At 37.9% G+C, this 17,585-nt stretch overlaps 1 protein-coding gene across 6 annotated transcripts in view; it reads left to right on the top strand.

Annotated features, from left to right (window-relative positions):
* The window catches only part of LOC125253906 (trichohyalin-like), a 119,410-nt gene that overhangs the window by 83,007 nt on the left and 18,818 nt on the right, over nt 1–17,585 (top strand). For 5 of the 6 annotated variants that reach the window (XR_007181566.1, XM_048168161.1, XM_048168163.1 and 2 more), the window contains one exon: nt 72–338. Coding sequence is in view for 5 of the 6 variants with exons in the window: in XM_048168161.1 (XP_048024118.1) it covers nt 72–338 (267 nt within the window). In the remaining variant the exon portion in view is untranslated. Of the gene's footprint in view, nt 1–71; nt 339–11,795; nt 12,251–17,585 lie in introns of those variants that run through there. The other variant, XM_048168162.1, reaches the window with a different exon arrangement.

The following is a 17,585-nucleotide window of genomic DNA, read 5'->3' as shown; positions in this document are numbered from 1 at the left end:
ACAAATGTTTTTTGGTGTATGTTTTTTTTTTTACAAACTGTATTTACACGTCTGCCTATCCCTCCCTCTAGATTCCCGCTCTCATTCATTCAGCCACACAGGAGCTCCGGGAGGAGTTGGCAGAGCTACAAAAGCGTGTTAATAAGCAGGAGGAGGAGATGCAGCATATTCGTAAGAGCGCCTCCCAGAGGCAGCAGCAGCTACTGCAGGAGCAGAGGACGGGAGAGGCACAGCTGCAGTCGGCCCTGCAGGAGCTGCAGCAGAAGACGCAGGAGCTGAACCAGGCTCAGAGTCACATACACAAGCTCAGAGAAGAGAGGGCCGCCCTAGAGGAAGAGGTGAGGCACATCTCTCCTCCTCTCCACTTACAGATCTGACCCCAGAAGGTGGAGTTTGAGAAGAGTTATTGACTCGCATGGGCCACAGCCTGTCAGTCCAGAAATTTATTTAACAGATGCACATTTACACAATTTCTGAGCACTTTTCTTCATAGGAAGAACTAGCTGCTAGAGATTTTAATGCAATTTGGATGTGTATAGTTTCTAGTGTGGGTAGACATGGATAAAGGCATGCTGGGAAATTATCATTTCATTTCAACATAATACATTAGTGAAAAATTAAAAGGTTAGGGATTACCTGTAAAAGTATTAGGGAAAATGTATTTCCACAAAATAGAAAGCAGCACATCATGTTTCTTGAGCACCAAATCAGCTTATTAGTATGTGACACTGAAGACTGGAGTAATGATGCTGAAAACACAGCTTTGCCATCACAGGAATAAATCATTTTTCAAAAACTATATTAAAATAGAAAACAGTTATTTTAAATTATAATAACATTTTACATTATTTCTTTTTTTTTTACTGTAGTTTAATTGAATAAATGTTGCCGTTTTATGAGCATGAGAGACTTTTAATTTTTTTTTAAAAACATTTTTATTTACAGAGCCTTAACTTTTGAATGGAAATATATATTTTTGACATTTCAAGTTACAGAAATTAAACATTATTAAAATGTATCAGGAAGAACCGTGAATTAAAGGGGTCATGACATATTTTTTATTATTATTATTTCAATATGTTCCTTGAGGTTCACTTAGTTTTTGCACAAAAAACATATATATGCGGAAAAATGACCTGTTTTTAAGTCCTTTAAAGGTGCCATCAAATGAAAAATTGAATTTACCTCGGCATAGTTGAATAACAAGAGTTCAGTACAAGGAAATGACATACAGTGAGTCTCAAACTCCATTGTTTCCTCCTTCTTATATAAATCTCATTTGTTTAAAAGACCTCTGAAGAACAGGCGAATCTCAACATAACACTGACTGTTACGTAACAGTCGGGATCATTAATATGTATGACCCCAATATTTGCATATGCCAGCCCATGTTCAACGCATTACACAAGGGCAGCCAGTATTAACGTCTGGATCTGCACAGCTGAATCATCAGACTAGGTAAGTAAGCAAGGACAACAGCGAAAAATGGCAGATGGACCAATAATAACTGACATGATCCATGATATCATGATATTTTTAGTGATATTTGTAAATTGTCTTTCTAAATGTTTCGTTAGCATGTTGCTAATGTACTGTTAAATGTGGTTAAAGTTACCATTGTTTCTTACTGTATTCACGGAGACAAGAGAGCCGTCACTATTTTCATTTTTAAACACTTGCAGTCTGTATAATTCATAAACACAACTTCATTCTTTATAAATCTCTCCAACAGTGTGTAATGTTAGCTTTAGCCACGGAGCATAGCCTCAAACTCATTCAGAATCAAATGTAAACATCCAAATAAATACTATACTCACAGGAATCGATGCACGCATGCAGCACGAATGATGAACACTTTGTAAAGATCCATTTTGAGGGTTATATTAGCTGTGTGAACTTTGTTTATGCTGGTTGGGGGTGGGGGAGCACGAGATTTAAAGGGGCCGCGCACTGAATCGGTGCATATATAATTATGGCTCAAAATAGGCAGTTAAAAAATTAATAAAAAAAATCTATGGGGTATTTTGAGTTGAAACTTCACAGACACATTCAGGGGACACCTTAGACTTATATTAAAACTGGCTCTAGGGCACCTTTAAGGCTCGTTAGTAAACACCCTCTGTTATGATTGGCTAATGTCACTGCATAGGAAACAGTATCAACGCCCACTCGCTATTGCATACGAATAAGTGTTTATATATAAAACCAGTATTAAAAGTATTATGCAATTATTTACTTATGGTTTGTGATGCAGCTGCTGTCAGATCTGTCAGCAAATGTTTCTCTGCAAACTCTCCATTACACTGTGCCTCGTTTACAAAACAAAATGCTCTGAACAAACATATAATCCTCCAATATGATCCAGGACGCCATTAAAATAAACCTTCCACTTGTTTCCGATGCTTGGATCCTTCTAAAGTCTGTTTAAACTGGACACGTCAAAACAAACGTTCTGTCTCTCTTCCATTTGTCCTGTTGTCGACAGACTCAAGCTCATGGAGTATGTCAGAAACTGAAAACACATCTGTATACTGTATAAGTGTAGACAGTCAGTGATTATAATAGCTTCTATTTGCTTTTCTTGCAACGCTCACATCCAGTGTATGCAAATGACACCCAATATCCAAACAAGCCATTTTTGAAGCTTGATTAAATAAATGTTTTGTTTATATTGAGGAGGACGTTTTAAGATATGAAACTTGCAGGATGTTTTAGACCTCTTATATGTCAAAAGATCAAGGCAAATTTGTCATGACCCCTTTAAACAATGAAGAGTAGTACATATGAATTAACATAGCCCATTTTTAGTTCATAATACCTAATGCAATAACTAATGTTAACAAATTGAACCTTATTATAAAATGTTACCAAATGACAGTGAATGAGCGCTGCCTCCATTTGGACATTCCTCTTGCAACACAAGAGATAAGGCAGTGTGAGCTGTGAAACTTTTAATATTTAATATTAATTGGGCATGATTGTATGTTATTGAAGTTTGGATATAATATTTTCTTTCTCAAGCTACATTGAAGCAAAATTGAGTTATCTGTTTTTAAATGGCTTTTACTGACCCCTAGAGGTAAAAGAGTGAAGAGCACGAGCTCTGACACAATTCAAATACTGCTTACACACAGCAGACAATTAATAATGAAGGCTAATAGACATACTAACAAAACAACTCGCAGGTGCTCATCTCTGATGTACAGACACATGTCATTTATATCATGGTGAAAAAATGTTAACCAAGCAACTCTAGACTCAGATAGGTTAGACAGTCAGTGCAGCAGATAACTAGCACGCAGGTCAGAGGAGAGAATGAGAATAAATATCCGGCACCAAAATAAGAAACAGCAGAGGTGACATGAGCATGCGTGAGAGTGTGGGAGAGATGAGTGAATCATTCTAGTTAGAGCGAGGGAGAGAGTATTTGGGGCAGTATTCTGTTGACACGCATGCCTGCGTCTCCAGGGGGCAGTCTGTGGTTTCAGTCACGACACTCTTGTCAGTTCTCCCTCTCATATTCATATCCAAAAACCCTTTCCTCCGCCCCTCAGGGTCCGCCACCCACCCCCACCCTCTTCTCTCTCTCATGCATGTCTCGCCAGTTCGTCTAGTTCAAGGTGCCGTGACGTGAATTTCACAGCTGACATATTCTTTTATTCGGGCCCCAGAGCGCAGCGTCTCTCTCTCTCTCATCTCCCTCGCCACGTTCAAAGCAAATGGCTTTCTTTTGTGGGAAAGATTTCGCTGCATTTTAAGAATCCATTAAAGCTATCTAAGATCTGACTGTGATATAAAATCGATACCTAAGGGCATTTAACGCTTCACCTTTCATAAGAAGCACCTTCTTGATGTTCTTTTCCCTTCCTCCCCCTCTCACGCTCTCTTTTTCTTTCGCCCTTTTCATCTTGTCTTTGAACTGTGCCTGCACTCTTCAGAGGCATGTGAGATATTTTCAGACTTTGGTTGATATTTATGAGGATTTATGAGGTTTCAGGTTCAAGAGCAGGAGGGAAGGTTTCTAAATTAAGTTAGCTGCCTACTTAGACAGTATTTTAAGGCATGATGAAAGTATTTTAAAATATGCTCCCTTTTCAAGAGACCTCATTTTGGCCATTTTAAAGGTATAATTTTTAGCGTTAGCAGAGGCCAATCGCAGCGACGAGTGAAATAATTGATGAGTCATTAGAAATGTGATTAAAATTAGATTTCTTTCATTAAAAATAATTGAATCTAATTAGTAAATGATCAATTTACACTATTTCTGTGTGCTATGTATTTGTAGGCTCATCAGGGGTTGCACTGTTAACTTAGCAACGAAATTTGGTAACACTTTAGAATAACTCACGCTATGAAGCATTAAAGTTAAACCCCTGTATACAGTAGTTCAGCCATGAAACTCTAGAGGGCGCAATCTGATTGGTCCTTTACATGCAATCTGCATGCAGTCATATCATTACTGCATGACACAAGCTGATTGGCCTCTGCTGATCCTGCAGCCAATGAGATTGCTTCCTCAACATTTAAATAGTCTGGTTCAGTGTTTGCTGTAGTGTAGTCCTGCAGATTTACTCTGAAATCCATCTTCATTGGATAAGTGACCGTCCTTTATTATTCCAAATCACTAGACATTGTTACATGATCTGCATATATCGATTCATAAATGAAGCAAACATGCATGTTCAAAATCATGTTTGATGAGCAGCAGGAAGAAAACCTTGCTCTGAGGTTACAGCCAATAGTTTTTAATGAGAGCTTTTTTTTTCATGAAGATAGATTGTACAGGTCTGCATGTTACTCTGTGGTAGAGGTCTTCACGGGTCCAAAAATTCATACCCGAACCCGAAGAGACCCGTAAATGTGCTACACGGAACCGACCCGGCCCGACTATTATTTTGAAAGTTGGACCCGAACCCGTGCAGAACCGAGAAATGCCATAAATGTACTACCCGGACCTGTCTAAGCTGGACCCGAACCCGACCGGACCCGTATGGACCCGATTGACACATAGGTCTATTCCACAGCAAATTGCTATTAATAAGTCAATAAACAAGTTGCGAAAATAAAACGGGTTGTCTTACCTAATATTAGTAGGCTTTAGCTTTCTCCCTTGTACCTGACTGTGATGCGCTTGCCAAGAAAGTTCATCCGTTATTCCTCTCTTGCCAATTGAAATGCTTAATCCACTCATTATTCCAGCTTTAAAAGTTCACTTGCTGTCACGATGACAAATGCGACTTTGCAGTTTTGCATTATTTCGTTGTATCTCGAGACTCGAGTCAACTCGCATAATAAAATAACTTTGACTGTTTGCCCTTTTGAACTATAATAACGATTGCTTGTTCAGTGACATGGCCGCTGACGTTAGCATTACTTATTTGCGGTCATTTCTGGGCTTTCTGAGCCGAGTCTGACCAAAACTTTAGATATAACAAGACGGCATAATGTTATTATAAAAACAGGAGAAAGAAAGTGCGCTCGCATGATTGAGACATGCGCGTTAGCTGGAGCAACCTGAAACATAAGCTTTAGGCGTCACAGAAAACATTTGTGTGATAGTTCATATTTTGTTATTGATTTGAAATAGGCTATGTTATTTAAATGCGATTGTGCAAGGCTACAAGCAGTTCTTGAGATTTGAAGTTTGTTTGCATTACTGTTGCACACGATAGGAATAGTAAAACTCGATGATCACCGTTCGCTTGCATTAACTCCGCCCGCTCTGCTTCTGATGGCTGGGGTCACTCGTGTTTTTCTTCACCTTATTTCCCGGCTCATACTTTGCAAGTTACAAAACACGCACAGCGCTGACTGACTCCCAACACGGCCGGGTGATCTCCGAATCAGATCGGCTCGGGTATACACACAATGTTAATTAGACCCGGGAACCGAAGTAATAGATTAGGACCCGACCCGGACCCGGCTGACCATTTAAAATATAGTCCCGAACCCGTACGGGTCCCGGGTCCTCGGGTCTCGGGTCTTCTTTGTAGACCTCTACTCTGTGGTTTGCTGTTTGTCACATGGCCATACTTTTGGATAGGCTGTCTGAACACAGCAAAATATGAATAAGTGCATGTAGCATGCATGCTTGCTCAGGTGGAGGCTGGGGGTTATTTTCTCCATCTCTCTCAGCTTGCAACATAGTCTAATGTGTTAAAATCACACAGTGCTCATTCTAATTCTGTAAGTTTGAGTCATATTGGCTCAGGCACAAAGAGCTACTTTTGGTTAAACCTGAGGGTATGGCAACCAGGTACACATTGCTAAAGTCGATAAATAACTCTAAGTCAAACCGCTAGATTGTAAGCCAATTGGCAAAGCATGCCCAGACACACATAACAAACATGTGGTTCTCGTGGCTCTTCTGAGCAGCAACAGTACATGTGTCTTGGCGAAATATCTGTTTGTGTTCGGGAGCTGGAAGTCCTATTTCGAGAATTGACGTGATTGAAATATGTAGTTCAATTATGAGAAACTAAAGCAGTGGTCTCAAACTCAATTTCTGGAGGATCACAGCTCTGCACAGTTTAGCTCCAACTCACACCTGCTTGGAAGTTTCTAGTAATCTTGAAGACCTTGATTAGCTGGATCAGGTGTGTTTGATTAGGGTTGGAGCAAAACTGTAGCCTTGTCCAAATACCCACACTTGCAGTCTTTGCATTTGACCACTTGTCTACTTACATGACGTATTTCCTGTATTTGGCCCAAGTGTTCAAGTGGGCGTGAAGACTGCAAGGAAACTGCACTTGGGCATTTTTAAGACATGGGACAGTCTTGCACACTTACTTCCTGTCACGTGCACGGGCTCTCAAGTGGCCAAGACCGCAAGTGTGGGTATTTGGACAAGGCATGTGCAGAGCTGTGGCCCTCCAGGAAATGAGTTTGAGACCACTGCTCTAAAGGGTGCAGGCCTTTACATGCAATCTGCAAGCAATCACATCACAAACTGATTGGCCTCTGCTGATCCTGCAGCCAATGAGATTGTATGTTTAACATTTAAATAGTTTGGTTCATTATTTGCTGTAAGTTAGTTCTGTAGTATGCTACAACCCCTCCACCTCCCCAGCTCCACCTGCCTAATCTGCTACGGGACCAACATTAAAATGTTTGGCGCAAGTTTTGTTTTTTTTTAAAGAAAATTGTATTTTGTTTCAGCAAGGAAGCATTAAATTGGTCAAAAGCAACAGTAAAGACATACAAACGTTTACAAAAGGTTTCTATTTCATATAATTGCTGTTCTTTTGAACTTTCTATTTCTCAAACAATACTGAAAACAAAAATGTATCACAGTTCCATTAAAAAAATGAAGCAGCACAACTGTTTTCAACATTGATAATAATCATAAATGTTTCTTGAGCAGCAAATCAGCATATTAGAATGATTTCTGAAGGATCATGTGACACTGAAGACTGGAGTAATGATACTGAAAATTCAGCTTTGATCACAGGAATAAATTACATTTATTTGTGAGACTTCTTTCAAAAACATTAATAAACATTACCAACCCCAAACTTTTGAACGTGTGTGTGTGTGTGTGGGGGGGGGTGGGTACGAACCCGTCTAGGGTGAGGCCACAATATAAAATGGATAAAACAAATCGGAGCTTCATGGCTCAGGTTCAGGTTTATGGCTGCTGTAAATTTGACCTGCCACAAGATGGCACTGTTTTCAACACTCCTGATGCTTGCCGAAGTACATTCAGAGAGGAATTAAAGGGAGTCGGCGTTAAGTGTGAAGAAGCTGATTAGGCCGAATCCCAGTCAGCCAGTCGCAGCCAGTGGAATATGCTTGCTGCCCAATGTGTCCTGTAGCACACATGGACCTAAAAAAGAAAATATATTATATTACATTATTTCTTCTGCCTCCCTTCAGCTCACTTTGTTCCCATCTCATGTTGACAGTGTAATATAAATGCTGTCTCATATGCCTTTTTACCCAGAAGCCCTTTAAACATCAGGGGACTCTGACTGATCTTTTCAGAAGACCACCACACACCACTGCTCATGCCATAAATGCTAACTATATGATGCTGACATAAGTGTACATGAGGCAAACCACCTCTAAAGTGGATCATTATCCTCTTAATCCAGTGTTTGTGAGAGTTGAAGTCCTTCATTAGTCGCTCGTGGGGCTGTTTGTCATGTATCATGGACTCTGTATTGCTCTTAAAATGACCCGTCTCTGTGGAGATGTGTGTGCATCAAAGCCTCTCCTCTTTCATTTTCTTTCACATCTTAAAATTGTCTTTATATTTGTGTTTGTATAGTAAGACAATTTTAGTATTCCACCTCACACTTCATCCCTTTGACAAAATAAACACAACTGTTTATCCATCCTTTCTACACACACACACACACACACACACACACACACACACCCACCAACACACACCTGTATTGTTTTATAGTGTTCCAAACCGCACAGACCAGCAGTGTGTAAGCGGAGAATCAGAGTTACTGTAACAGCAGAATTGTGGTTTTGCTTTTGTGGTTTCACGCTGACAGCGTTTCTACTTCATAACAGAAAGACAGTGATTTATGGGTTGCTACAGTGAATATGTATTTTATATACACTACCATTATGGATTTTTTTTGGTAATGTTTTTGAAAGAAGTCTCTTCTGCTCACCAAGGCTGTATTCATTTGCTCAAAAATACAGTAATATTGTGAAATATTATTAAAACTTATAAGAACTGTTTTCTTTTTTAATATATGTTAAAGCTGAACTTTCAGCAGCTATCCTTTAGAAATCATGATATGCACATTTGGTTCTCAAGAAAAATGTTCAGGATTCTTTGATGAATAGAAACAACATTTATTTGAAATGGAATATCTTGAAACATTATAAAGGTTTTTACCGTCACTTTTGATCAGTTAATGTGCTTTTGCTGAATCTTTAAAAAAGAAAGAAAGAAATAACCTGACCCCAGACTTTAGAACAATTATCTGCCATAAATTATAAAATGACTAACAGGAGTGATCCAATGGGGATTGTTAAAAAATCGTAACCTATCTGTGAATAATCGGTGAATAATAAATTCCTGTGTGAAAAGTTTGACGTCTTAGCTGTCGTCAGTAAGATCATCATTCATCATTCTCCGTTTCCCCTCAGCTGCTGGACTGCAGCTTTGCTCGCTCGGCCTCATGCTGTGATAAAAACTCTCTGCGGCTTCATGTGTCAGACGAGGAGAGGAGTGAAGCAAAGGTCACTTTGTTTACACAAGATTCCCGTATAGCGCTTGACCTTTACTGGCACACACACTCTAGTCTCTCCGGTACGGTTAGAGAGTGTATGGCTTGTTAAGCAGGCGAGTGTGTGTGTGTGTGTGTGTGTGTGTGTGTGTGTGTGGGAGTAGATGAGCTGCATTCATGGCTGGTGTGTGGGTATGTTCTGTAGCTGCAGGGAAGAAAATGGGTGAGTGTTTTAGCTTAGCTCTGGTTACATGAGCTACACTCCAAATCAGGATTACCACCCACATTTATTGCAGTCTAGCATTATAATAAACTATAATATTTTTGCTGGTTAACTTTATTTTTTATGTATGAAATAATTGGCACCAGACCAATTAATTGCTGAAAATACTGCTGCCATGACAGGAAGCATATTTGTTCATCAGGTGTGCATTATGTTTTTTTTAATTTATTTTTTTATTTAAGTTCTAATCAAAACAGCTGCTGAAATTACCCTGCTTTTCATAGATGTTAAAATTAAAATAAGGGAAAAAAACAAATATATTTGCATGGATTTTAGATAATTTTATAATTTGGACAAGTGGCCTAAAAATATTATTATTATAGAAAAATTTAAATACTCTGTTGTTGTTTTTTGTTGTTGTTGTTATTTTAAATTTATATTTGTTTTATTTTTAGATTTTCAGTTTTAGTTTAATTTTTAAGTAATTTTATGTGTTCTGTATTATTAAAACTATTTGGTTTATATTTATTTCCAATTAGTAATTTTAGTTCTGAAACTTATTTCGGCAATTTGCCAAGGCAACATTTCTAATTGTCACTTTAAGTTTTTCGTGTAATATTTATATTTTATTTCAGCTTTATTTCACATAACAAAAATAGTTTTAGATTTAGTTAACTCTGCTACAGGAGTTATTATTGTTAAATGTGCGATAAGTACCTGTAACTGCTTCATAGCCTTGTAGTTATAGACCCCTAGTTAGAACCTCTGTCAGCCAATCAGAATCAAGCGTTCATGAGTGCCTTTATAAATTCTTACAGTTCCATAATTCTAAACAGTGTGAGACTGTGATTTCATTCGTGTACTGCAGTATCTCATTGTGACCACTAGATGACACTGTTTCACCTGAAGATTGTAGCTGGTGAGATCATGCAGACAGATGCTCCTCATTGCCTCTGTGTTAACAATTTTCCTAAGTCCCAGAGCTTGAGTGTGAAGATGCTGGAGTTTCCCACAAACGTGTGTTCCCAAAAGCACGTGTGACCTCTCTTGTGCTCATGTCAGCATCCAGCTGCACAAGAGTCTTTCCAAAAGGAGTTTTCCAATATTTTATTCTTTTATGTTGTCTTTGATGCCAGGAATAATGTGTGTTTAAATCAAAAGATTTGAGTGGGATGTTCATTATAATTATCGGAAATAATATTATTCTCAAAGGGTTAGTTCACCCAAAAATGAAAATTATGCCATTACTTACTAACCCTTATGTCTTTCCACTTCCATAAGACCTTCGTTCTTCTTCGGAACACAAATTAAGATATTTTTGATGAAATCTGATGGCTCAGTGAGGCCTCCATTGCCAGCAATGTTACTGCACCTCTCAAAATCCATAAAGGTACTAAAAACTTATTTAAATCAGTTAATGTGAGTTCAGTGGTTTAATATTAATATTATAAAGCTATAATTCTGAGCACCAAAAAAACTAAATAATTACTTTTCAACAATATCTATATGGGCTGATTTCAAAACACTGCTTCATGAAGTTTTATGAATCTTTTGTTTCGAATTAGTGCTTCGGATCTCCTATCAAAAGGCTAAACTTCTGAAATCACGTGACTTTGGTGCTCCGATTCACTGATTCGATTCGTAACGCTCTGAAGCAGTGTTTTAAAATAGGCCCTTATACTAGATATTGTTGAAAAGTTCAGTTTTTTTGGTGCACTTATAGCTTTATAACATTAAGATAGAACCACTGAATTCACATGAACTGTTTCAGATATGTTTTTAGTACCTTTATGGATCTTGAGAGGTGCAGTAACATTGCTGGCAATGGAGGCCTCACTGAGCCATCAGATTTCATCAACAATATCTTAATTTGTGTTCTGAAGAAGAACGAATGTCTTACCGGTGTGGAAAGACATGAGGGTGAGTAATAAATGACATTATTTTCATTTTAAGGGTTAGTTCCAAAAATGAAAATTGTGTCATTTATTACTTGCCCTCATGTCGTTCCACACCTATAAGACCTTCGTTCATCTTCTGAACACAAATTAAGACATTTTTGATGAAATCTGAGGGTTTCTGAACCACAAATAGGCAGCAACATCACCTACCCTGAAAGGCAGTAAAGACATTGTTAAAATAGTCCACGTGACTGCAGTGGTTCAACCTTAATGTTATGAAGCTACGAGAATACTTTTTGTGCACAAAAACAAACAAAGATAAACCATCAATCCAGAAACCAAGAAATGTGACACATTTCTAGGTCAAGAGGCTGATATATCAGATTAGTTCTGGTTGATGCGTACAAGCTGCTTTGGCTGAAGTTTTTGTGTGGATTTATAGTTTGTGGACTTTTAATTTTGATAATTACGTCTTGAAAGGAAAAAGCATGGATGGTAGGGGTGTGACGAGTGTCACAGACACGTCAGGTTCCAACCTCAACCAATCCCAGCGCACACCATCCCCAGAGTACTGATCACCGCCACCTGCACCTCATCACCACACTCATCAGCAGCACCATAAAGAGCACACACACATGTCCGGTCTCGTTTGCATATACTTCTGTTAATGCTTACCTCAAGGACTCCTCGCTCCATACTTACCTGTCTCCAGCGTGTCTCCTTCCCTCTGTGTGCCTCGTCTTCTGTGTGGGTGTGCTCCAGTCTCCTCCAGCGATCTCCAAGCTCCAGCGTGTTCATACATCTCCATATCTGAAAGGAAAAGGACAGTTACTATCTCCATTATTATCATCTATTCATCCATTGACTCTACTCTGCTTAACCTGTTTCATGCTCCATGCTCTACTGGTGTCAATAAAGACAAGTTACCTGTTTACATCTGTGTCTGCCTCCTGTGTACCGTAACAATGAGACGGGTATCTCACGAGACGAGACAAGATGGCGAAATGCGTGACTAGAAAAAATAGTCTGCAGGTGTATTTGAAATGTTTTAACTAATCATCTTGTAATCAATGTCATTTCAGTTCTACTTTCTGAGACTGAATTATCATATGCAGTAAAAGACAACAATCCTCAAGTAATGTAAAAGGTTTTGCCACTAACTCAATTGACTTCTCTTCTGTATGATTTCAGTCTCTTCAGATCTTACTGTACATGATTTATGAGCTTCTACAACCTTTGACCTCCTAACTGAACTCCTTTCCACAAACCGATCATAGAAATAAAAACAGTATAAAAAAATGGTAAAATGGTAACACTTTACAATAAGGTCTCATTTATCAACATTAATGTATTAACCAACATCAACTAACAATGAGCAATATCTTTGCTACAGTATTTATTAATCTAACATGTTAATGTTAGTTAATAAAAATAGTCATTCATTGTTAGTTCATGATAGTTCACAGTGCATTAACTAATGTTAACAAATGAAACCTTATTGTTTGTGCTTAATAAGATTAAGAGAAAACTGTTATTCATTTTTATGGTAACACTTTACAATAAGTGCAACCATAATCGCACTCTCTCAATATTCAAAGTGCAAATAAGACCAATTTTTTATTTGATACAGAGCTAAGAGCTGGTTACAACTACACTGCCCAGCCTAACATAGCTTTCATATTGAGAGATATTTGTATTCATCAGGGAGCCGCTTTCAAAATGCGGGGTATTGAAATCACGTTTGAACGCGCGCTTGTTTACTTTCACTTTCAGCGATCGCGCGTAACTCTGTAAATATGAAGCGGCGGCGACCGTCATCCAACTGAATTAAATGTTTTTTATTTAAATGCAAAAAAAAAACGACAGTGGAGGCGTAATGTAAACGTAGCGGTGGCATATTCTTTCTTAATCGTCCTAACATTCTGTCATGACAACACCACGAGACTACTTTTCGCCTCTACGAGATCTCGTCACACCCCTAATGGATGGCATAAAAAAAAAAAAGATATCTTTGAAAGTGAAACTGAAAGCTAAAGTGATGATTGCCTCGGCCAGAGACGCAGTGGAGAGGAGAGGACTCTGCGTTTGGTATGTATGTATATATACTGTATTACTGCATTTACAATGTTTATACTCATTTTTCATAGAATTATTATCATTTTGAAATTTGAAAGCACAGCAACCAATCTGATAAACTATTATTTGACAAAAAATGTCAAAACTACGATATGGCAAGGCTGCTTGCAGAGCAGTCCGCAAGTATGCAGACTTGAATAAAACTGTCATTTCAATAAATCTACATTTTGATATCGTGAAATGGATATTATTACAGTGCAAAATCTATGTGCAATCTATTTGTTTCAGTTTCTGTTGAAGATAAGTGAGCAGCAGCAGCTGGCATCACATCTCCAGTAATGCTGAGGTGATGCTCAACACAGGTGACGAAAATGATGCACATATAAGGAATTACATAAATCTGGAGGATGAAGATCCTGTTCTAGATTGTAATAGACCACATATGCCTTATAATTTAAAGAGTCTTGTGTCTCCTGAAAGAATAAAACTGATCAAAATCAAAAAGCGCCTCTTTTTTGTTTTGTTTATTATAGCACAGACAAAATATACTATAATATTAATCACTTTCAGCAGTGTTTTATGTCATTTCAAAGCGTTTTATGTAAAAATGACACTGGGATATTGCATTTATACCACTGTATATGAGTATTGGGAGATCCTTAAGGTGCATTTGAATAATTTCTTGCATACAACATGATAGAGACAAAATTCCCCTTTATTTCCAGTGTTTGCTGAAATCTAGAGGAAACGACCAAAACCTGCTGATTACAGAACTATAATTTGTATCCCTTTCAGCAGTGTTTTATGTAACTTCAATTTGGGTAGGCCAAATCTAGGTGGAAATCCCCAAAATGGTCCCAATGCTTAGGAGGTTAATGATCAGGAAAATTTAATATATGATGGTGAGCCTGAAGCGGCGATCCGATATCTGGAAATCTTGTTTAAGTTTACAGTTTGGTCCACCCGACTTGGCACCCCTGCGGACTTGCACACAAACTGCTTTGCAATCATTTCCCAAAAAGTAATTTGTGCAGGAATATTACAAAGTCTGTAAAAAGGACATTAACACAGGCCACACGCGGACGGGGCAGACGCAAAGAGGAGAACAGAGATGTGGCAGCAGAGCAAAAACTGTATCAGGCACAGAAAGCTCACTGTTCACGAAATATAGGGAGAAAAATATAAATATTGAATATTGGGGGTAGGGGTTTATATGAATGTATCTATGAAAGGGAACTGTCTTTGATGGCATTTTCTTTTCCTCTTATGTCCTCCTATAAAGTAGTGTTTAGAAGTGCAGCGCTGCTTTGTGTACAGCCAGCGGTAAACAAGGAAACGATATATATTGCTGCTCTTCCATAAGCGCCACCTGCTGACAGACATTTTCATTCAGTTTTTGGTTTGTGCTCATGCTACATGTGTGTAGGATCTTTGTTTGCATCATGATTAAAATGTAGTGGTGCCTCTAATTTCAAATGATTGCAGATATTTTTTGTTTAAGGCCAGTTTAGCTTGTTATAAAGCAAATAAACAACAAAAAAATTTGCTTAAAGAAAAAAAAATTCCAGCATTAGAATCGGTCAAATTGCTTGCTTGAAAAACAATAAGGGGGAATTCCTAGTAAAAAATATTATATAAAACGTAATAAAGTCTTAATGTAGGCTAAATGTCAGCTCACTTAGATTTAAAAAAGCTAATTCAATTACATTTTTTTCCCATCCGGCCCTCAACCTAAAATGAGATTGACACCCCTGGTTTATAGGGAAACACATACTTTAAGAAAGTTTAGTTTATAACCTGAGAAGTGCGAATGTTTCACAACTTCAGGAACGCATGATTGGAGATCAGTCATGCGTCTTTGGCATACTGTATAAAGAAACTTTGTACTTGATACCCATTCTTTTAATACCACTGAATGATGATAGTAGCTCTATAGCCAAAATAAACAGCATGGGTTCAGGCTTGCTGTGTGCCTCGAGACAGAGACAAATATTGTGGGCAGCTTATTGGTGACTACGACCGCCTTTGGTTGATAAATCAGGCAAGCTCTGGAAATGAATGAGCAAAATCTAAAATTGCCTAATATAGCAAATAAATAATTAGACAATTTTTGGAATATTTTTTTTATAGAACTTGACAGGAAATCAGTCTGGTCCTGGGGCTTTACCACCCTGCATGAACTCGAGTAAATCCTTTAATCTCTTGTAGTCGTAAAGGTTCATCCAGATTTCTCTTTTAAACTTTGGGAAAGTTTTCATTAGCCAGGAATGTTAAAGTTCCCCGTGGTTAAAAAATAAATGCTGTTTATATGTCTATGTGGTGTTTTTAAGACAAACCATGTGCAAATTCATAAGTCAACACCATTGCCAGTGGTGTAAAGTATTTGAGTAAATGTAATTAGTTACTCTACTTAAGTATATTTTTGGCTACTTTATAGTTGTACTGAGTATCAAAGATATTAGTAAGTTTTACTCACTACTTGACTACATTTTTGAACAAGTAAATGCACTTTTTACTCCAATACATTTGTGATGAGTAATGCAATTTCACCTTACATTTTGCACCTAACTTTTTCTGCAGCAATTTGTTTCTGCTGTAAAGCAGCAATATCGCCATCTAAGGGCATTGAAGCTACTATATCTTGTTTTTTGCCTTTACTCACCCAAACTTGTCAGTAAGGCTACTACTGACTACTACAAAATATCAAGTGCGAGTAGACGCATGCGTGTGATGCTGACACAGGAGCCGGCTTATACTGAGCTGGTGTTCAGACGTAAACACGGAAGTGCTGCACTTTGTTTACAACGTCATTGTAGGACACTGACATGGAAGAGAAGAAATTGTTAAATAAAGTCATTATTTTGTTTTTTGTTTTTTTTGCACACAGAAAGTATTCTCGTCACTTCATAACATTAATTTTGTTGCTCTCTACTGAGTATAAAAACCTCTCAGATTTCATCAAAAACATCTTAATTTGTGTTCCGAGGATGAACTAAGGTCTTGTGGGTGTGGAACGACATGAGGGCGAGTAAGTAATGACAGAAACTTAATTTTTGGGTGAACTAACCCTTTAACTGAGACTTTGTAGATGTTTAAGAGGATGTTGTTGACCTTGATTTATTTCAGTACTGAGGTGTTCAGTTTTATTTTGATTTTAGAAAATAATTTTTAACCAAGATTATGCTGCAAGATGTTTTTTTTTTTTTTTTTCCCCAACTGCATTTAAGTTCCCTGTTAAAGGCTAACATGCAATTGTCCAAATTCCCTGGTTATTCCTATTAATTCCCATATATTCCCGTTAATTCCCATGGAAAGTTTCCAGACTTAAAAATTCCAACAATTTCGCACACACTGTACGACTATCAGTCTTTGTGTTAACGTTGCAAAAGCAACTACTATGTCAGTGGTTCTCAAACTTTTTTCCCAGTGGGCCGCACAATGGTCCAAGTGCAAGTCTCACGGTCCGCATATAATTTACATATGACGTCACCAATGCAAACTAATCAGATTTAATGTTATTAGCAGATAATACTATTATTATACCAAGATGTTGCACACAATAAATAACAAATAAAAACTAACTTACTGACATTAGCTTTACAATAATAATCAGTAATGCTCAATGAACACACAAACTGTATATACAATCACTTTAAGTTGCTATTTAATTCTGTATGACTTTATGACTCTCTTCAACATCATCGCAATAGTCACCAAACAATCACATAAATGCCTTAATAAGCAAATGTTACTCAGCTCTTTTTACAAACAACACTGCGCGCATTGTAATTACAATCTCTGACGATATCAACCATTCTGTCATGTCGCAATCCCTCGCGCAGCATCGGATCCGCGAGCGCGCGCAGAGTTGGGCTCATCCAGCCGCGGGTGCGCTGATGCGGTTATTTTACTGATTTAAAATACATCAAACAAACACATCGGTCTTTTGAAATTGTAGGTTTTGCTTGTCAAGTACTTTACTACAGAGCAAACAGGAAGGCTGCCCATCTCGCTCATTAACAGCAAACTGATTCTTCCATTCTTCTTACCTTTGCTGCTGATGCTGCGACTCTTCTTGTTTGCATGTGTTCCTTCATTTTATCTTCCACATTTAGTTTTTCTCCTTTAATAACAAATTTGATAATTTTGAGGCTTGAATTTACAAAATTAATGGCTACTGTTTGAATTCTTCCT

The sequence above is a fragment of the Megalobrama amblycephala genome, linkage group LG19 (genome assembly GCF_018812025.1).
Source record: "Megalobrama amblycephala isolate DHTTF-2021 linkage group LG19, ASM1881202v1, whole genome shotgun sequence".
Classification (NCBI taxonomy): Eukaryota; Metazoa; Chordata; class Actinopteri; order Cypriniformes; family Xenocyprididae; genus Megalobrama; species Megalobrama amblycephala.
This window is presented reverse-complemented; position numbering and strand designations above follow the sequence as displayed.